Source organism: Ambystoma mexicanum, chromosome 8, assembly GCF_040938575.1.
Source record: "Ambystoma mexicanum isolate Mex_15411 chromosome 8, UKY_AmexF1_1, whole genome shotgun sequence".
Lineage (NCBI taxonomy): Eukaryota > Metazoa > Chordata > Amphibia > Caudata > Ambystomatidae > Ambystoma > Ambystoma mexicanum.
In genome coordinates, this window is record NC_090929.1 from 1,358,539,918 (window position 1) to 1,358,563,022 (window position 23,105).

General features: G+C 45.2%; 1 protein-coding gene across 6 annotated transcripts in view; it reads right to left on the reverse strand.

The window, feature by feature from the left end:
* MKI67 (marker of proliferation Ki-67) overlaps positions 1-21,877 on the reverse strand; it is a 231,321-nt gene extending 209,444 nt beyond the window's left edge. For 3 of the 6 annotated variants that reach the window (XM_069611472.1, XM_069611471.1, XM_069611470.1), the window contains exons 1-2: positions 21,722-21,877; positions 19,740-19,853 (exon numbers count right to left, since the gene is read on the reverse strand). In XM_069611472.1, coding sequence (XP_069467573.1) covers positions 19,740-19,831 — 92 coding nt within the window. In that variant the 5' untranslated portion in view covers positions 19,832-19,853; positions 21,722-21,877. The remainder of the gene's footprint in view (positions 1-19,739; positions 19,854-21,721) is intronic. The other 3 variants (XM_069611475.1, XM_069611474.1, XM_069611473.1) reach the window with 1 other exon arrangement.
* Positions 21,878-23,105: the final 1,228 nt, after the last annotated feature.

Consider the following 23,105-nt stretch of genomic DNA (forward strand, 5'->3'; position numbering starts at 1 on the left):
CTTACTAACCTTTGGTTCGTAAACCAGGGTCAGTATGCTGGCCCCCAGGGTTAGATTTGGGTCTGGAAGAGAGAAAGTCAAAGTTAATTGTATCTATTGTTCTCCAGCATGGGTCTGGCATGGATTTGCATTCCAAACCCCCTTCCCCTCTGTGGCTCTTGCTCGTTTCATACTGCCACTTAACATTCACAAACCTGAAGATGGCAACCAGGGGTGGAGCTTAGGGAGCGGACTCATTGGTTGGGCAGTATGACCCAGAATTTTAGAGGAGCAATTCAGTTTTAAAGTCTTTTTACCAAGGATTCCCAGCCTGACTGGGAATATTCACGAGCATGTGACTCCATGCCAGGCCCAATGCTTGAGAACTTACCTGTCTGGTAAATTGTTGCTGAACTAACTTGCAACTATTCTGAATCACCACCACAAATCCACTGCATTCTTTAGAGAACATAGCTTGTGCTGGAATCCGAATTTTGGTGACAAGGCCCCATACATCTTAGGGTTGGACATCTAAGGAATTAAATTGGTGTCTGGTTCTCATTTTACATACATCTGCAAAGCGTAGCCATTTCAGTTATTTAGTGATGTATTGCAAGTGAACCTACTGGTGAAAGTAAATATTTGTTTTATAGGTTATTGTGCAATACTATCCGCTAGTTTTGTTTCCATTGTGTTCTGTAACTGTCCAAGCACAATTACGTTATTCTATCACTCATTGAGGGCCCCTGACCAGACTCCTAAAGACTAATCCTCGACTGCTCTCCATTGCTACATTGCTTGCGTTTTATCGCTCAGACCTCCCTATCCAGCATAACTAGGGTGGACTCCCAGAGTGGACTTTAACAGAGGGCAACAACCAACAATACAATTAGTGGGGATGGTGAGTACCATGTTAACTCTACCGATCTGCACTGACACCCCCACCCAGTACTCCTAAAGTACCAAACAGTAGGGCATTTCATATGAACATGGGGCCAGTCCGGGCCACTATGAAGTAGCAGTGGGGAGCTCACAGCCTTTTGATGAATCTGTTTTTGGTCTGCCTCATCCAACGGCAGCCCACAAAGGATTAACCCAGTAGAGACTTAACATTAGAAACCCAATGTCAATAAAAAGCCACATTCAGTAGAAGTGTCACCATCCACACAAAAAAGATCGAAACAAGGATAACAATTTAAAAAAGTTCTAGGACTACATATCCCCAAAAAAGGAAATCCACACCAATGGTCACAGACTTAAGCCAAGTTAACCCATGAATGGGACCAATATGCACTGTGGATAAGCATCAGTAGACAACTATGGTGTTGGCAGATAGAGTACAAGTTATAACCAAAAGGGATTTGCTCCACAAGACAAATAAGGCCACTTCTGCAATTAATAAAAACATGCATGCAGGTCCCCTGTACTTATGCTAGATACTAACTTTTCACAATTAGTACAATCAGCAACAAAACTGTGTTACCCGAGTTTATTAAACATGTGACCTGGACTCGAGATTCCCACTCATAGGCCATTAGTCGCAACGAACAGTTACTGGGGCACTTGGCAAAACATTTATTTCAAAATGTTTTATCTCAGAGCCACCTGCAAATTAAAAACATGTTTAGATATTATGGGCCTAGTACTTTGCTGTGTGTGGGAGGGTGGGGTGTTCAGTAATCCGACATGTGTAGAACTGATTATTGATTTACGTATGCAAATTAACTCAAGCACATGTAGAAAATCACCACAAGTCGACAGAATCGGCACTATCTATCTACCTGGGACGACCACAACCTCAGCTCCGATTCTGCTTGACCCCTCTACAGCCTTCAACACAGCAAGCCATGAAACCCTACCCAAAAGATTAAGTTAACGGTCATGGCACTACTCTGTATTAAATCATTCCTAGCAGACAGAACAGAAACCGTATGGATAAACCCCCTTCAAATCTACTCCACGAGTCAACTGGAGTACCACAGGGATCCTCACTATCACCACTATACTAACATTTACCAGACTTCAGTAATCATAATCTTCAAAAAATACAAATTACATGCTACAACTATGCAGACGACTCAAATCATCTACAAAAACCAAAGACATTCAGAAGTCTTTAACTGGATGAACGCCAACAACTTTAAAATCAACCCAGGAAAGAGAAATCATGATTATATCCAAAAACCAGGAGAACATCTCCCTGGCCGACGGAAATGGGAACAGCGTCCACACCTCCTAAGGTAGTACAAAATCTGGGAGTTCTGATGGACAATACCCTAACCATAGACCCACGCAATCAAAAATATTTCCTCCTTCACACAACAAGATTCATCCTACCTTTACTCTCCTTCACCAACAAAATTCACAATCACCGCCCTCATGCCAAAATCGACTAAGCAAACATACTCTACCTCGGGATGCCAGATTACCTCCTGAAGAAACTACAAAGCATCCAAAATGCAGCAGCTGGACTCAAATTATCCAGAAGAGACCACATCACTCCAGCACTAAAAATACTACATTAGCTCCCAGTCAAATATTGCATCACCTGCAAAACAATGTGCATAACACAGACCAAGGAGGGGAATTCCCACAAAAAAAAATATCTACAAGCCAACGAGACTCAGATAAAGCACGAAATCCACCTGGAGCTCATCCTTCTCTCGCCGGGCCACAAAAACCTGGAACATCCTGAAACAAATAAGGCACACCAAAGACCACCTACAATTCAATCTACTAAAAACCTGGCTCTTCAACAGAATCAAATTGAAACTAATCAAACAGGAAACAAAGGACAGAACTTAGGATGACACAGACAACCCTAGAACCGACTAATGGAAACTCCTACAACACCAGCCCCCATCATCAAGAAGGCTTCACATAAATTAGCCCCTTTCATCACTGCCTTTATAAATTCTTCGTTTAGCACAGGTATTGTCCCCGACAATCTGAAGGATGCGTGGGTCATCCCACTTCTTTAAAAACCTACATTAGATGCTAGCATACCGACTAATTACAGGCCTATCACCACTGTGCCCTTCCTATTAAAAATATTGGATCGGGCAGCCTACCTGCAAATCCGAGAATATCTTGAAAACAAACTTTTGGGCCTTAGACAATCCGGCTTACGCCACGGCAATCGCTTTTATGGACCTCAAAACCCAGATTGAAGGCCTTAAAGACAAGGCAAGCTGGCTCTTCTACCCCTTCTCGATCAGCAGCTTTCGCCTTGGTAAACCATCAAATATGTCGTCACCTCAAATTAGCTGTTAATTTCTCAGACAAAGCCTCTGCTTGGATCAGTTCATTCCTGAATAGATCCATGAGGTCTTCTCCCCCACAGCAGCTGCCAAACCATCACCAGTCCCCTGTGGGGTAACACAAGGATCATGCGTTTCCCCTACACTCTACAGTGTGTTTACGAAACCACTGTTTGATTATCTTGGACTACCTGGATGTCTCCTACACTAATTATGCGGACAACACACAGATCCTTATCCCCATCACTATCCCCATCACTGGCAATCACACAGCCAACACGCTAGCCGTAAACAATCCATAGTCACCCAAGCCTGGATGGCTCAACACAAACTATGTCTCAATGACAAAACAGAGCTTCTTATCCTGGGCTCCCATCAGACTAACAAATTAGACTCCGCCTTCAAATCATTCGCCATGGATGGCAACATCATTGAAGTCTCGAATGAAATATTAGGTATATATCTTGATTCCGCACTATCCCTCTCGAGACAAACTAACACAGTATCCTCGGCCGCAGCCTACACCTGCAATCTCATCAATGCCTGCAGACCCTTCCACACACCAATCAATTGCACTACACTTGCCAGGACCCTGGTTATGTCCAAAATCGATACTGCAACGCCCTCTACCTAGGCACAAACCAAAGCAATCTTATCCAAAATAATGCCATCAGAGCTGCGTTAAACATCCCCCAGGAACCATCACATTTCTGACACCAGGCAGAGCCTTCACCGGCTTCCTGTATCACTAGAGTATCACTCAAACACTTGCCGACAAATACTTAGCCAACCATGCACCTAACCATCTGACCTTCAGATTTGCTCACCATACGTCCAACAGACCCCTCAGGTCTGCCCAAGCCAAGTGCCTGTCCATACCTCGTTTCACTCTACAAAGATCAGGTGGGATGAGTTTCCCAGTCCTCACTAAAACTCTGGAACTCACTCCCTAACCTTCTCAAGAGCTGAACCTTCATTCCCTGCCTTCAAAACCAAAGCATGGATGTTTGCCCAAGACATTGCCCAGCACTAGCATGCCTTAGCTACCACCTGTGCTTTCTGCCTCACTGTATATATCCTGTAAATACAGTGCCTACATCTTTACCTGCACAAACTTGTGCTTCTGATGGTCCTGCTTATCAGACTTATGATTGTAAATTAAGCTTCTTTCTCCCGACTGTATATTACGTTGTATTTTATGCTCTGTCAATCTGCCATTTTAACCTGTATATTAGGTCTATGTGAAGCTGCTATGTAACCTAAGCAACGTGCCCAGATGCCCTTGGGCACTATATAAATAAAATACAAAACACAAATGCAACAAGATAGGGACACAAGCGACAACCCCATGAGAACAGAATTAGCACCCCTGCCCAACCCCATCCTACAACCTAAGAGAAACCACGAAAATAACCAGACGACGACGCAAAGTGGAATAAGACAAGCAACACCACCATCTGGACAGAACTTGGCATCCTGGCCCAACTCCATCTAGCAAACCTGCCCACGCCATGAACGCTACCAAGTGCCACACTCGGATGGAAGCCTTTCACCATGTACTTCCCACCATCTACTCCCGCTCTCACTCGCAATACCCTTGCCGCCAAACCAACCAATGCATCCCCGCTCGTGGGACTGCTGACACTTATCCTGCAACCAACACAGCCTCTTAAGGACACGCCCACCTGCTCTCAATTGTACAATCACTCCCCGCCCATGCTCGGGAGAACCACGAGCACACTATCCACGACCTAGATCTACTTACCATGGGAGAAATGGCTTCATGAATCATCCGGTCAAGCCATCTCTAGCCCTTCCTCCAGGCTACTCCATCATCCGACAGGACAGACAGCTGCAGAAAGGAGGAGTAGCTCTTCTCCATTAGACAGTGCATCCTCCCATGAAGGCAATGCCGACCTCATCTCCGCCAAACTCTCCATATCCCCAAACTGCACTATAAATATGCACACCATTTATCAGCCTCTTGGTCCAGTCCTCGACCTACTAAAAAGACAACCTAAAAAAATCCACCAAAACAAATTCTACTCCGACCTTAACCTAGGCCTCCAGGACCCCAAATATTAAACAGTAGCAGCCTTAAGAATATGGGTTTCCAACAAAATGTCACCAGCCCAACTCACTGCAAAGGTCGTATCCTCGATTGGGTAGCTGACCACAACTGCCCCACCACCATCACGGCATTCCCGTGGAAACCACAATTGTATCAAATTCTCCATTCCTACAGCCCCTCCCACTACATATGTACCACCAGCACAGGTAAGAAGCTCAATTTTTTTTACTGAAAACCACCATCGCCCATTCCTGGAAGTCCCTGAACTTTAACCCCCAACGACCCTGCCACACTTGCCAAGATCTATGCTGACACTTGCCAAAATTGATGCCATAGAACCAATTGAAGACAAAAAGGAGAGAGAAAAAAATCTGCATGGCAACGCCTGGTTCACAGATGAACTACAAGCCATATGCCCGTAACGCTCTAACTGGCAAGCCAAGCCGAGCGGTTCCACTAAAGACTAAACGGATAGTCGCACAATACAAAGTGATCATCCAAGCCAAGTCTCTTAATTCTCATCTCCAAGGCTAACTCCCAACCTAAAGAAATGTTTTCCATTTTCAGAGACCTCATCACCCCTTCCAACAGCCCAGACGAGGTTGTTAAAGACTAAGCCTGGTGCTCCAGCATACAAGCTGCCCTGCTAAACAAAATCGAACTACTCCAAGAAAAAAAAAAAAAAAAAAAACCAAGCACAATTTAACAACTTACCCAAGCACAACCAGCCACCACCCCAGCCCTGCAATGCTTCCCACGCCGCCACCAAACCACTCCTCCTTCCATGACATCACTGAACTAGAAGTTTAACCTAATTAAACATCTCAAACCCTCCATGTGCAAAGGAGACATTTGCCCTCCTAACATTGTCAAATTGTCAAGGAATGTGCCGCCTCTCTTGCTCCCCTCATAACGGCATTCCTTAATGCATCATTTACTACAGGGTCCGTCCCTTCCAGTCTCAAAGTAGCTTGGGCACGCCCTCTACTAATCCCTCGACCCCACCTCGCCAAACTACCGACCCATTACCACTGTCCCGTTCCTCCTAAAAATGTGACAAATCGGCTCACAGGCAAATCCAACTATTCCTCGAATCAAACTATCCACGACAAGAGGCAATCAGGGTTCCGTAAAGGCCAAGGCACAGAAACCGCCCTCCTAGACCTCGATTGATATTTTATTACTATTGCGCTCATACACAATTGTTTCAGAGCCCGGCAAGGGAGGGGAACAGGGGAGAGTGCATAGGGGAGGGGAAAAGTGCATGGAAGGAGGGAGAAGTGGAAAGTGCGAAGCAGAGGAGAAAGATAAACAATAAAGGCAACCAACAGTGGTACCTTAAAAACCAATCAATTATGGACAAAGGCAAGCCAGCTCTCCTCCTTCAGCTGCATTTGACCTCACAGACCACAAGATTCTCACATCACATCTCACCCACACAGCACAATTCTCCAACGAGGACTCCTCATGGCTCACTTCCTTCTTAAATGGAAGAGCTATGAAGGTTTTTTCCAACCAAGCTAATGTGCCCCTACCACTATAAACTGAAGCCCCTCAGGGCTCCTGCACAGCGCCAACTGTTTACTAAGCCGCTTTTTCGACAAACTGGACTCCCTCGGTATAGCATACAAGAATTACACGGATGAACTGTTCTCATGCCCCTCTCAGGATCATATGATCAAGACGCTGCTGCCCTCCATCTGATTTATAGCAACATCCAAGCATGGATGGCGACAAATGGGCTATGTCTCAATGGAGACAAAACCGAGATCGGCCCTAAAGAAACACTTGCCACAATGGATCAAAAATACTTCAACATAGAGAACTCCCTCCTCAGTCTCATCATAGGCGTCTACCTAGATTTCACTCTATGACAGGACAGGTTAGCACCATTGCCTCCACTTCTGCCCACACCACCAAGTTCCTTAACGCAGTAAAAACGTTCCTCTCCAAACAAAACCGACTCTAAAGTCAGGACCACCATTGGAGCCAAACTGTATTATTGTAACGTCCTCCGACTCCAAGTCATACAAAATAATGCCCTTAGAGCGGCCCTAAAAAGGGACCACATTACTCGAGCACGATGAGACGCCCACTGAAGGAACACATCACTTAAAACACTAACCCTAACACACAAGTGCCTAACACTCGATGCTCCACCCTACCTGTCAGAAATAATTGTCAAGAACACTTCACGCCCTATAAGAACCTGCCACGCAACCATTTGCACATCCCTCCCATCAAAAGAGCCAAAGCAGGTGGGATTGGTTTCCACACAGCACCAAAACTATGGAACGCCCTTCCCAACACACTCGGTGCCGAGACACCCCACAGAGTGTTCATGAAAGCTCTTAAAAGCGTCCTTATTCTGCTAACTCCTCTGCCCTCGCCCCCTCCCTCATTGCGTCATTTCTATACCATGCATATTGTAACTAAGAATCTATTTCATGTTTGTAATCCGTGTATTTCTGTAACTAAGCTCATTGTCTTGTAACAGCACTCCAATGCCTACGGGCTGTTGTGCGCTCTATAAAATAGTATTTTAAATAAATTCCGAGTGTTGGCAGTAGGCCCATTTGGACGGAGTTGTGAATGCTGGCACGAGCCAGGCATGGACAGCTATGACTGATGGCAGGTGCCATGCCTGGACTTAGTTGCAAGTGTTGACATGTACCACGCTGGGATGGTGTGTGATCAGGAGCCTGCATTGAGTGGCATGTCCAGCTGGATAGGATTGTGAATGCCGATCACCACATCAGGATAAATTAGGCCAGATTTGGACGGAATCGCGAACACTTGCTCGCCTTACAGACAGGCATCAAAGGTGGGCAGGGGCCGAATTTAAACAGTTGTGAATACTTATGGGCTTCATATAAGGAAGGGATTGTGAATATCGCCGGATGACAGTTCTAGACAGAAATGCAGAGATGTTCCCACGCCACACCTGGAATGAACGTGGAAATTTAGCCCATCGCTTCCAGACAGTGATACCAATAACCAACCCACTAACAACCTCACCCCTCTGCATGCACCTCTCAAACTCTAACCAAACACAGCCGCAACCCTATGGCACAACAAACTGCACAAACTTCACTATACCACAACAAAACAAACCACAGACTAACACCACACGACGGCTACCGACCGAAAAACACCAAGCCCAGTGAGCAGTGAACTGTGTTGAGGCTGCCAACGGCACATCACTGCTCTCGTACTATTCGCGCTTAGTCCCACTAACTCACTCCCCCCTTTCCAGAGCCGCCAGGTGGAGATCGTGCATGGTACAAATATCCTTTAACATTGATGCAATATAAAATTGCATCTGAAAGGGTAATCTTAAACCCTATACCAGAAGTATAGTGTAAAACACATGCCTGCAGCACCTGCTAAGTGGTACAGTACAAATGCAGATATCGGGTGCCCATCAGTTTAGGAGGACAAAAATATGTAGCAGAATGTCCGGGTGGCACGCTAGACTGTAAATCTAAGCCATACCCTAGTGTAGGGTATGGTGGCCAGCAACAGTTATCCGAGCCACATCAATAGTATATGGAACAGGTCAGCCATGGACAGGTTTCTGCGTTCTCCCCAGAAAGGCAGCCCTTGCTGCTGCTAGCATTAGGTGTTGCCTCTGCTCCTTTGCGAGGGAAGGTAACACCCTCCCCAGAGCGGCAGCCACTGCACATGAAGTAGTCTTGGGAACAGGCATCAAAGACACCAATTCACAAAAAGTAGCCTCACAAGGGTGCCAAATACCAAAAGGTCTTTCATCCCATTGAGAAGGGAGGGGTGGTATAGACAAGGGGAACCCTCACCATCTGGTTTCTCAGACTAGCTTCTCTCCTATAACACAAAGCACTTTGTGCACAATGTCAGAAGCAAAATCCACTTTCAAGTTGCTGGATTGGACATTTAAAGGAGGCTTGCTTTAGTTTATTCCCTGTAGATTTAAGGGGACTGTAAGCTTTCAAGATTTCGTTGGAATGCATTGAGAGCGCAAACCTCCAGCTGTAAGGTGAAAGCAGATGTTCCAAAGCAGAGCCCTGTAACCATTCCCCAGGGGCCATTGGAGGCCAACTGGAGAACATGCATCTCCCAACCACACTATTGTCTAGGACCATATCATGCTGAAGGTGTGCACCAGCCACCCCAGTGGTTCAGGCCAACAAAAAACGTATCCTATCCCTTAAACGCTGGAGTGCGACAACAGGGTCCTGGCAATTTCACTGTTCAATCGCTGCAAGCCATGAGGAGAAAACGCCCTTGGACCAACAGGACCCTCTGGGAGCGCCTTTGACACCATTTTCAAACCCCTATCTCACATGGTCGAACCTGTTCGCACCCTCTGAAAAACATTGCTGCAAGCTGTTGCTTCACTTGCACTTCTCAAACCTACAGCCCGTTCATAATTATCAGGTTGACTGATAACTGAACATGGTGTTCTCTTTGAACTGCAAATGCATCCTTCGAGCCCTTGCACGAAGCCAGCTGACCTGCACATCCCGTCTCCAGCTGACCACTGAACTTGGTGACCTCCACGATACACATTGCTTGAGTATTCCTTTGAACCCCATGGGTGCACTTGTAGCCAAGAGGAAGCAAAAGAGTATCCAAAATGTATATGGAAGCCACGAGCAGAGGAAAGGGGCAATGGATGAGAAGGAGGTAAGAGTAAGGATGGTGGATTTAAAGATGGGGCAAGAAGAGAAGCAGGGAGGTCAAGAGGAAGAGAAAAGCTATAGTCAGGACAGGATAAGACTGTAGACCCAAGAAGTTTAGTGGTGTGCAAAACATTGAGAAAGGCCAAGCTTTACAGACAAGAGGCAAAACCGTCAAGCACAAGCAATGTTATAAAAAGGGGTCAAAGTTAACACCCAGGTTTCAAGCATGGAGGGCAAATCTGCTTTTGATGGAGACAGTGGGAGTAGGGCAAGACAAAATGTATGGATTAGAAAAAGTGGAAAGGATAGAAAGATTTGGGGGGAGTCAACAAAGTGTGAAGAGAGAGGTGTACCGTAAAGGATTGTCAAGACAAGACTAAAACCAAAACGAGGCAAGAAAGTGGGGTGGTTACAATTTATATAATTTGTTGTAACGCGCAATACCCAGAGGTTTCTGGTGAAATCGAACCTGTGTTATTCCATGTTGTCTTGCTTCCAATGCGAGTGCTTTGCCATTGAGCCATCCTCCCGAGAGATCAAAAGCGGGGGACAAGTCCAGGATATAATTTAGAATAGTGGACAGAGAGGAGGTTGTTGGAAACAGAGCAAAGCAATTTGTGGGGTGAAGGGGGAAGAAGCCAGGGAAGAGTAGGGCGTAAGCAAAGATAAGAAACGTGAGACTGGGCACCTCATTCAAGTATTTTAGAGGTATGTTGGAAGGGAAACTGGGGGAAAAGTTTCTCATGCATCGAGAGGGAGGATAGGAATAGTGACTGCCCGTTTAAAAAGGAGTTAAAGGATGAAAGATTGAGCTGTCCAAGAGGTGATGCAGTAGTGTGGATAAGAGGAGCAGAGCAAAATCAGGTAGAAAGAATGATGAAAGGGGGCAAAGGGCAAGAGGTGGGGGAGGATTTAGCATGCGACTATAGACTTGGGTCAGAGGCCTGAAACAAGGAAACTGGTAGTCATCAGATATAGTGGAGAAGCAACAGATGGGCTACGGACAAAATTTGGCTGGCAAGTCTTATGGGCAATGGGGCAGGGGAGTTGGATAGAACTAGTATATGTCCCACCCACAACAACCCCCCACGATGGTATGTTGCAAACTACCAGCCAGATAAAGTCACTCGCCCCCTCAGTTAACACTCACCAGGAGTCTATTCCCACCAGGCAATGGCTAGTGCAAATTCAACGCAATACGAGACGCTCCTTTAAAACCGAAGCCTTGACCAACCAACGAAGACCATTGCAGGCAACAAATAACAGGTTGGTTTACCCCCCCCCAAAAAAAAAACACTGTTTCTCTAGCTCAGTTTGTTGCAAGTATTACAAGTCCTCTGCACCAGGATGAAACTGTCTGTACCTTTTAGGAGTGAGTGGATGGGCATCCAGCAAGTTTCCCCAATCACCAGGAAAAACAAAAAAACAATGGTGTAACGGTAAAACAATGGCGATTAAAGTGACCTGAAACCTTACATCCCAGGACACATTGGAAAGCAGTAGCATCTCGTACCAGTGTAGAAAGTATGCAATTCTACGTAGTGCCTAATCGAGTATGCATCCTCATCTCAACGATGCTTCAGCCATGCTGTATGTCATACTTCCCCGAGTTACTTCTTTTTCCACTGACTCATGCAACCCAGCAGCATCTCATCTGAGCCATCCAATCTATGCTACTCCATCACTAAACTCTGAACACCTGTATTCTGATCCTTCCTCGTTATCACGGGACCCAACTACCTTGAAATCTGCCTAAAGCCTACTACTGCTGCCAAAAAATTAAAACACCAAAATGAAAAATAAACTGACCCAAGGACCTCCTGATGTTTTCTCCATAATTGTGGCGATCGGAATGCTCGTTTATTCGGGATTCTACTATACCGATGATTAATATAGGTTAGTACCGGGAAGGGGGGGGGAGGGTGATTATGGGTCCACCTTGCTTTAATATTCCTGGTGTGTGTCAAGATCAGAACGAATGTCATTACTTTGCTTCAGTTAGAAACTTGGAGGAAAGTCAAGTAGTTTTTTTTTACTTGGTGTTCTTCAAAGATTGGGACAGCAAACTTACAACTGTGTGCTGCAGTAGGTATGCTTATAGCACTTAATGAATAAACAAAATTATACAAGTATTCTAGGCTTCTACACCTAAAAACAAACGCTCATGGTGGCTATACCTCCAGTTACACAGGAAAATATTCCCCTTAGTACACTGCCAATTTTCCAGTTTCATCTGAAGTTCAGCAGGAGGCAGACCCCATTGAATCTAAAATGATTATTCGGGGAGGGGCCATGGACAAATGCAAATAAAAGCCGATGTTTGAAAGAAAGGGATAGCATGGATAATAGAAAAGGGCGTTGTGGCTGCTGTTCTCTGAACGATATGCATTTACTGTTTACCCTTTGTGTGAAGCCAATTATCCTTTAGAATTTAGAAGGAGCCCTTGGAAATTGGTATACATGCGACCACCCAAGTCGCAGCCCTGGGTGTGTGTGTATATATATATTTTTTTTTAACAAGTTTAGCATGCTGCCGAGTTAAAGTTTCCCGTGCCCATGCGTGTGAAGGCCACCCAGTCCTGCCTTTGCTTGGAATGTTGGGACTTTGTGTCCCTACAATTCGAATGGGAAATTTAAAAAAAAAAAACTGCCAGTCCAAGAATCCAAAGGGAATACAACAAGAATTGAGGACCTGCTCACGCATGGCCAAACGAGAACTCTATATGCGGTGCCCAGATACAATATATGAAAGAAGCGCAAGGGCATTTCTGGGGGAAAAGTAAAAAACGATAACAGCGGGCACAGGGATGTCAAGAGTGGATTTATAACATGCCCAGTCTACAAATGCTTTTTTCCAAAAAGATTGAAAATCCCACTATGAATTTAAAAAAAAATAAGTAAAAAAAAAAAACACATTGTTGCACTATGCGTCGTTTCTTGTGCGACAGCTCGAGGCAGTCGTGGCTTCCAGCCAAGGGCACTTAAGCACTCTAGGACTTGTAATTTAGATTGTGCCATTAAAAGTATCAGCCCACCAACCTTTACTAAAGAGCCAAATTCATCACCGGTGAGGGGGGTGAAGGGGCACCTACACAGTAAATAGCATAGATACTCCAAGCTACAGATCCCTGTAATAAGGGCTGGTTCCAGGCAATGTCGCTGTGAAAAAGTCAGGTTCCGGCGACTTTCCTGGCTACCAAAATTATTTCCCCAAATATTCTAGGAGTACAATTATATATTATTACCACCTGTCCTAGAATATTTGGTAAAGTGTTTCATAGCGTGGAGGGTGCACCATCAATGCATTTTTTTTTTTAAACTCGCCAACCTGACCACTTTTTTCACGGTGACCCGATACCAAAGGGCTTAACCAGGAACGCTGCATTGGATGTTCAGACAGCCCAAGAGACCACCTTATGATTAGCATAAGAAAAGGCAGAGAGAAAAAAAAAAAAATTGTGCAATCATAAGTACATGTAGTGAGAAACTCGGGCGGGCTGGGCCTAGGAAACCTCTATCTGAAGCAAGAGACTAGTATGACCAGGATCTGCGAAAGAGATGGGCTGGGCTCAAGCTGCTCATCAAAAGAACAAAAGAACGCCAACCTAGCTAGAACTGGGTGATGTAACTACAGGGCTGTCAGCCAAACCAGCCGCCCTACAAGGCAGCGGAAGTGGCTCTGTACGAGTGTGCCAGTCAAATGATCGATGATGCCCCATTGGCAGGTGGCCGTTGGAAGGGAAACACTGGACAGAGTGGCGTTCCTGGGAGAAGCAATCAGTTCCTGAGCTCTGGGAGGTGGCCAGCCTTCATAGCATCTACCACAGAGCCTGCAATGGTAATCATCCAAAAGGTATGGTTTGAATATCCCTTTTCCCCACCAGCTGCAGGTGTCTCGTGTCCTCCTGTTCGCAATGGTGCTGACCAAGTACCGGCAGTCAGCACAAATGTTACTTCATAGTTGTTCCTGGGTGGGTTGTGGCTATGGGGAGGTAATGTGAAGTAACTGTATGCTTCAATTATGCTTCGCTAATCAGCATGCAACTTCGAGGTGACGTCAACGAACCAATGAAATCTCTGGGAAACATTGAATAAGAACTCTAAATTGCAAGTGTTTGGTGGATTAAAACTATTGTTCGAATTCAGTCTTTGGTTTGGTGCTTGTACAGTCAACTTACTCAGATCCCTCACTTTTAGACAGCCTCAATTTTGAAATACACACATTGTCAGCTCCTTTATTGCGTCGTCAAGTATGTGGAGACATGTAGAAAGTAGCTCCTCCTAAACATGCCTCACAGTTAGAATGTAGACATGTGCCACAGTGAACATAGAATCGTGAACAACCAAGAAAAACGTACCAAATGTACTGACCCCTCCCTCCTCCCAACACATCCCTTGTACTATACACGCCATTGGCCAAACTACCCACACACACTAACATAACACTTGGATACAACAATACCAGGCATTGGACCATACCCCTACGGACACAAGTCAGTGTTTACAACCATAACCTTAAACACCAGCCAAAGTACACATAAAACACATACATGCCCAACATAACAGACATTTGCATTCAACCAACAACCCAGGTATTGGGCCTCACCCGCATGGATACAGCAAATTCGTGCACGCAAACAACCCATCTGCAACCAAACACAGACGTCAATTTCTCCAGGTTCTGGACCTATCCTATCCCTTGACCCTCACTAACCAACACTGTCCTCTTTCTTGCCGAGTCACTTGAGTGCCTGGAGACCGACTGCCCCTGGGAGGTAGCAGTGCATGGTATGTCAACCTAACTAAAAGTGCTACAAAAAATGTATCACCACCTCCAGGTCGCCACCAAAAAACAATGCCTGCAATTAGGCCCAACATGGTTCCGAAGTACCCAGAGGTGCAGAATGTGCCGTTTTTTCCTGGCCAGGGAGTGGGGCGATGGAAAGCCAGGCAACGGTATTTGTATGCGAGAGAAAAAAACGGTTAGAGGCCATTGGAGTTAAACAGCTCTACCATGCATCACACCCAGAACTGAACGCAACATCATGCCCCCCCCCCACCCATCGCGTCCCTACCATGCTCACTGAGCAGTCATTCCCCAGTTTCAACATCTACACGTCACCACCACTGGACAAACCACCTAATGCAAAGCATGTTTTGCTATCTGAGGACACCTGCAAGACAGCAAAAACAGACTAAAGCTCGGCTAAAAAAAACTGAATTGATACTCTGCAAGTGAACTTCCTCAAACAGCATCTCAATCCTGTAGTCTGAGATGGCCCATGCCTTTTTCCACCACCATAAAGTCTCTTAAGAATACTCAACACTAGAACTAGGTTTAAGAGCATGTCAGAAACCGTTCCGTCCAGCTCTGCATGCCTCATCTTAACTTACAGAAACATGGTTGTGCGCGCTCGTGGCAGCAAAACAGCTGCAAAAACACCCTCTACCTCAAGACTCCCAGAAAATGTGGCCAAATTACTCATGAAAAAGTTCGAACAGGACTGGAGCACTACGCACACTTCAATGGCTTCAAGTCAAGAGGAGGACATGCCAAAAACCATCTGCACCACACTACGCTCAAAACATGGAAAATGCCCACCATCGATTCAGGAGGATGTTCCAACACTACACAGTGCAGGACACATCTAGTCAAGTCGCAAATTTCAAGAAACGGTGGGGATCCTCTCACAAGGCCATAAAACGGGCACATCCAGTTTAAACATATATGCAGAATCACAAAAAGATTAAAAAAAATGTCTGTTGTGACAGAATTGAAGAAAAACAGAAAGAACCAATTTCCCACCTCACATGTGGTAAGCGGGCAAAATGGTCCATTCTGCAATGCCCCCCACCCCCTGCCAAAAATCTACAAGGTTTAGGAGTTCAGTAGCAAATCAATCAGTTAAATAATTCGTCCAGCGTGGAAATAGTTATTAATTTTCAGTTTGGCCTATTGCTGCATGGTGAGCCACTAGAAATAAACTGCTAATTTCCAATGATTGATTCTATTTTTAAGTTTGGTTAGCAAATTGCAAATGTTGCCTCAATTCAAGATATGGTTTTAAATCTCACAAAATGACATTGCTTTTCAATTTTCTGTTGATCCTTCACACTTGGGGCCAGACTCCCAGAGCATTTTCCAACGGGGTGGTGCCATTATAAAACGCTTCTGGTTAATAAGGCCCTTAGTTCATTGATGTGAAAGTAGCCTACCACGTGTTTGCCATTATTTGCTCATCAGGAGGATATACTGTGTAGAGCAAGCATCGTTTTTTGTTACCTACATAGTGCAAAAGGGGGATTGTACGCAAAGATTACCCCCCTTCAATATTTACGATTTCTTCTGCAAATTGACAGTTTGGTTTGTAATTTTTTTGCCACAGCTCTACTTCCTCGAGTAATTCGCCTTCACCGATTGAAAACTGTTCAAAAAAAGGGCCGCACTTTCAAGCTGCATGAGGACACCATGAACAGCAACATACCCAAAATCTAATGTCTACATAGAAGCTATCCACACAAGCTACACGAACAACCAGAGACACTCAAGACACATGCTGCATAAACCACCCCATAAGTCTCTCAAGTAAAGATTGCACTCAGAATGAAGGAACCAACTGAACACCATACGCCAAGGTCTCATATCCCCCAACTAGCTGCTCACCAGTCAAACCCGTGTGCCACAAAACTCATCAAGCAACCCAACAGGTCTAACAATGAAAACTTTCCTATGCCCCCGAATGAGCACTCCTCACTAGCCATTGCTAGGGATACTAATGGCAAATTGTGTGGCGTCTGTGGAAAATAGGAAGCAACTATTCACTAAACCACCAAAAACTAGCACCGCTTCACAAACCAAGGTGCTGCCCATACCGCTAATATGTCCTGGTTTACAACAATCTTCCTACACAAGTAGGGTTCTACATCGGCACGCAGATATGGGTACTTCTGGTCTACCCAAACACTACAGCTTTCGCCCCAAATCTGCACATCCCTCCATCCATACCATTTTACCTAGACATGTACTGCGAGGCAAACAATTACAAAAGACGCTTGGGGGGGGCGGGAAGACAGTTCACATTATGTAAAATATCATGGAAAGAAACCACTCCAAAAGGATTCACCTGCAGAGTTGTAACTAGGGCCTTACAAACATATTTGGCATTAACTGTGATTGAGGATGCAAAGAATTAGAACGAGGGGGGAAAACGTAATTGGTGCAATTCAGGTGGAAGCTAGATTTTCAGTGTGCAGTGCATTCGCTCCTGGTTCCCCGGCAGTAGCTTCTGCCTACTGAGTGCTAAGCAAAACCCAGGAGCTGGTTTTAATTCATGTTCATCAAATCTTAATTTCGAACCCTGCTGGCTTCATACTAGTTTAGCACCTTCACACCTAAGCTGCTACAAGGTAGTCCATCACCAATCTGCTACCAATATCTTAGTTGACAAGATTATGGGTTTTGCCGACCCTGTTCAGCTCATCCCACAAGACATGGACTGCCTTCACAACATACTGTGGCATTACGAAATTCCTAGCCCCACTTAAAGCAGGAATACCCATATGGCACGTGGGCCACTTACGGCCATTCAGAGCATTTGCCACTCCTAGACACTACACAATCTGCCAGCATCATGGGCGTTGAATGATCTGCAAGCAAAAAACAACATATCCCATGAGGGGGGAAATTAGAAGAAATAGCATTGACAAAGACAGTGCGTGGCTTTTGAACAGATAGGTGCCACTTAATTTTAAAGGCGCAACATGTATGCACTGACAATTTATGGACGTACAGCCTCAAAAGCCATAATGGTCTCGCATGGAGGCGAGACAAAATGTGCAGCCGCACGTGCCATAGCATTAGCATAAAACGCCTTAAGCATAGAAGTTATCAAATGTAAGGTTCAGCCCCCAAGTCTTGTTATATGCCTCCAAGTAGCAGGTTCAATTGAAGGTACTACATCACAAGCATGGTGCTCCATGCTAGATTTCTCCCACTTCCAAGCAGGGTTAACAGGTATCTAGCATGTGTTATGGAAAGAACAAAAGGGTTAAGCTGGCCACGGATTCAAACCTGCAAATCGCCCAAGCTCTACTTGGAGTTTACAGACGTGAGGAAATGTAGGTTATATATGTAGGTTATAGGTCAAATCTAAAAGGTCGATAATGCCAAGCTGAGCCTCAAAGGACATGTAAACCCACCAAGAGGGCTTTACAATTTGATCTAAAATGGTCAATGTTAAGGTTTCCAAACTGGCACGAAAGTCTACCCTTTCATGCATTACTAAAGTTTCATGTCATATGCTTTAAACTGCACCACTTGGTACAGGTATGGATCAAAATTGCTTCAGAAGGACTCACCGTTAATTTAATTTTGTATACAGTTTTATAATGTTCTTTCAGAGAACAGTTTACTTTTCAGGACTTGGACAGCCACCAATATAATGGAGGGTTAGTATTATGGCAGACAGTTTTTGGAAACTGTCCGTAATAAATGCAGCCCTTGGACAAAGACCAAACATCTTGCCGGCCTTCACCTTCAAGATACTGCACCACTGAAAAGCATGCAATCCACCACGGAACCAATGCAACCCCTAACCTCAAAACACATTCACTACCACCAACAAAGCTGGATAAATCCACCTTCAAGAAAAGAACAGGAGCCTGATGATCTCAAATTACAGCTCCATCACCAACCTCCCTTCTCAAGGCAACATCCTCGAAAGCTGTTGCCATCCCACTACAAATAATGCCCCAGGGATACAGCAATCAGGCTTCTGACCAAAATGAAGCCCAGACAGAAACCATCGACCCATCAACTGTGAAACTCCACAGGACCCAAGATGTCACACAATAAGTTCCACAACATCACTGATAACACATCACTACTCTTACTTGGAACTCGGCAGCCTTCCACCACACCCTTCTATTGAAAATACCATCCCACAGGAGGAAACTGTTACTGTCCGACTGGTTCACACCCTTTCATACCAACGGAACATCCATGCCCCCTTTTTCGATCCACCTCCTCTCGTATAAAGGACAGGGTGTCCCTGCAAGCCTGGCTCCTCCCTGTCACCATCCCTTCAACCTATACGTTGAATACTGGTTCTATGTGAACATTTCCAGGTAGGCAAACATCCCCCACATATTTCAAGATGGGTATGAATTACTATTTGGGCAAGTGTTCGATTTTCATTTTCCAGGGGGTGCAAATTTGGGCAAATGTTGCCTTCTAGCGACCTATTATTCCCCGGGTGCACTGCTCGAGATAAAGATTTTGATGTTAGTATTTTAGAACCTATTCCAAGGTTGGGAACACATTTTTAGAGTAAAAAATAAAGTCCAATTCCCGATGGGAGTATTTCAGAAGAGTTACAAAGTAAACATTTTACCTGGAAAACGAAGCGTTTGTAATATTTGTGTACAAGTTTACCTCTGCCTATCAAGTAATAGTACACTACTAGTCCAAACATGTACATGGACCATGTGAGTGAAAGCAAGGGCACATGGTCGATGTGAGTTTAAGATGTGTGGTTGTGTTTGGTTAGAGTGAGGTGTGAGGAATTGAGGTTTTTAGTATTGGGCTGCAATGCCATATTGCTAGTTTAAGGTTCTAGTCGATTCCGACCACGAAGCTCAATTGACCATGAGAATGTGGTACTAACTTGGTCCCAATCTCCAGCTCCGATTTTTGGAAGCTATTTGACATTAAGTTGGAGAACAAAGCATACGCATATCAATAAATTCACATTATTCATGATTACTTACCTCCCAAACAAACAACTGGACGCCGTCAATGGAAAATGGGTTCCATCTGAACCGCTTCTTTTAATGACAACAATTTTTCCATAAAGCGGCATCTTCGCAACTGCTGGAGCCTACCTGTAAACAAAAAAAAGCACCGTCAAATAATGTTATAACACAGTAAACTGTATGTTTGCCAAGATCAATATAACAAATATCTCCTCACAGACCAAAGCCAGTACGGGTGGGGCGGCACGGAACACTTAGATCTGTGCGCAATGAGAAATGGAGCATACAAAAACAAAGCGCAGTCGTACAAAACAAACGTTTCAACAAACGCCTCGGCGATGAACTTGTAGGAACAGCAGGACTGCTGACAGTATGGAAGTGGACCCAAATGCGCGCTCCCACGCTCGCCGTGGAAAAGTACAGCCCTGCTATTTGGAGCCGCGCTGCCGGCCAAAACATCCCCATCGCATGACAACACCCATCGCAGGCCGCAAAAACCCGACTTCTGCGCGCAACCCGGGCAGTTTACAGCGGCATGTGCAGTAAACAGATGGTAGTTACTACTTCAGCGAGTCTATGCATGTATGTATTTAAACTTCCTAGTGCACCACGCCTTTACAGGCGACCGCGACCCCATGACAGCTGTGAAAGTAACCAACTGCGGCAACAGGTGCTCAGTACCGCCCTGGAACTTGGAAACGGGCAAATGCACACGAGAACGGCTCGCGCCATATTTTGCACAAAGGATACCCGACAAAGCTCTACTGATTGCAAGTGTTGATTTGTTTTGACATTTGTGTAGCGCACCGAACTCAGGAGCATCCGGGCGCTGTTACTGCGCTTCAGCGGGGAACGCTGAAGCAAGTGTCTGAAAAATACCCATTTCCTTGTGCTTTGCAAAGGAAAGAGCGGACGGTAGAAAATGCAAGTAAAAAGATAAGATAAAATAAAAACAATGTACTAGGAGGCGTGAGATTGCGGGAGTTGCTGGGGCCTCATGATGTCTAATGGCAAGGCTTAAGATAGGAGTGCAACGTAAAAGCCAAGAGCATTATTTGATTGGGATATGCTCAATTGAAAGATAGCCAGCACACAGCAAGGCGTAATAAAGCGTGGGAGCACATAGTACTTTATAAAAGTACTAAGATTCACCACGCGCAAAGTAATACTGACAAATAGCCCAGGCTTCAAGTCAGACTCCAGTCCCATGCCGGTCAGCACCCCCTGGCATTAACCAGCGCCGCCCGCTTTGAGCCCGCATAAGGGCTTTGTATCACACGCAGAGGGGTTGCCAGGATTAACAAGCTGGGCGTGAAGGTGTCGTTAGGTCCGTCAGTTAGTTACATCCCAAACTGCTGAGTGGGCCTTTCCCGCTCAGGCCCTACCCTCTCTACGCCTCTGAACGCATGCCGACATGTGCTGCTGGGAGTTGTAGTCCAAAACATAACGAAATCAAAAGTTGCAGGCCCCTTTCCTAAAGCATTTGCGGCAGTCGTCCCGCTCAACAGCACCGAGCGTCGCGGTGTACACGCTGGTCCCCTCCCCCCCCCGCACCCCAATCTACTCCCTGATCCGACCGAAACCCACATTCCCCTGAATTACAAGTTTAGCGTAAGCAGCCGGTTATAACTTGGAGCATCAGTCAAACATTTGCGCACAGTATATTGCCTTTCACGGGGGTGTACAAAACTGCACTGAAACAATCGCTACAGCAAAAGGCATTACCCCGTACCTTACGCAGAAGCGGTGTATTGACAATGGAAAGCTAAACGGTAAACTATGCAAAGACACGACCAAAGTCCGCGTAAAATAAGAAACGCGCCGTTCAAAGAACAGCACTTTCCTTATTTGATACACATAAAGTACATTTAATTCTATAGCTTCGGATACGAGGCAAAGAAAACAACGACTTCACAACGGAACGACACTCATCTTATTTTACATGAATGCGGGGACCGTACTCAAAAGCAACCTACGCGTCAAAACTACGGCATTACCTGTAAACGAGCGTTGAGCGTGTATTTTCCGGCCAGACCATCAACGTGTTTGGATCCAGTATAGGTCAGCCGCTGGAATCTCCCAACATTAAGGCGCTCTCCCGACCGCCTCTAACAACTTCGTCTTCGCGCACCGTGCAAACCGCCGCCCTTGACGTATCCCTCCGCAGCACGCTCAAAAGGCCAAGCATCAACGTACACAGTGCGTTAAACCACAATTTTTCAGCCTTTTGACACTAACTACAAACCTTCTACCGCCTCCACCCGCTTTCTTCAAATAGGTGCCCAAAGCGACAATTTTAATGGTGTTATTTTTTTGGTTGCGGAAGGATACGCAGATGGGGGGATTTTTCAAACACCAAACCAAATCCGCGCGAAGGCGTTTGATTGGCGGCCCCTACTGACGTATTCCAAAGTGGCCAATGCAAAGTTGGAGCGGACCGATTTTATACGCCATTTTATTTTCGAGACAATGTGTTGCTGGCTGCGTAGAGAGGAAAAAAGTAAAACAACCATTGTCTTTGCTCTTCTTTATTTGTGCTCTTGAGCCATTATTGTGAGTTCTAGTGCTTATCCCTTTTAACCTATTTTGTGGTGTTACCTTAGTCACCAAAATTTAGCCTGAACACGTTGTAAAAGTTTTGTAAACAGTCAAGGTGGGTGGAGCGATCATGACGGGGAGGAGAGGGGCGTACTCGCGCCTAATTCTTTTGGCGTTCATAGTTGTTGGGGTAAAGCGCCGTGGTTGTATGCCAAATACGCAGTACTATACCATTTTTTCACATTGGCTCTGTTCGTGATATTTCAAAAACAGCGTTCGCGTTTTAGTTTGAAGGTCTTTAGGTACTGTCCCAGGAAGTGAGGCGTGCGTTTCACTTTATATCTTTACTTCAGAACGCCATGAACATTAAGAAAACTATTTTCGTAACTAAAAGACACAATTTCTTATGTGCGCCATACTATTGAGTATGGAGCAAATAATACCAGTACGTACGTCACGGAATGGCACTTTTCTATTTTACTTAGAACTCAGAATCAAGCCGGGAATGTGTTCGATAAACGAATGCCAATTGTCTTTTCGACAAATATTCGTCTTACAGTAACCACATAAAACCCAAATGACCAAATAGGACCGATGCTTAAACTAGCATCAAAACCATGGGGGAAACCTTTGGTTTTCGCTACGGTGGCAGAAATTCACAGAAGGAGCGAAGCGAGTGTACCTAACAGCACGGTTTGTAGCATATAAATTGGACAAAAGGGCCACACTCTAAAAAAAAAAAAAAAAACCAATGCGCAAATGAGAAAAGCACAGATGATGCGATGTTTTAATTTGTGTTACTTTTAGAAATGCAGAGATTGCCTTATTCTCAGAGGTGAGATG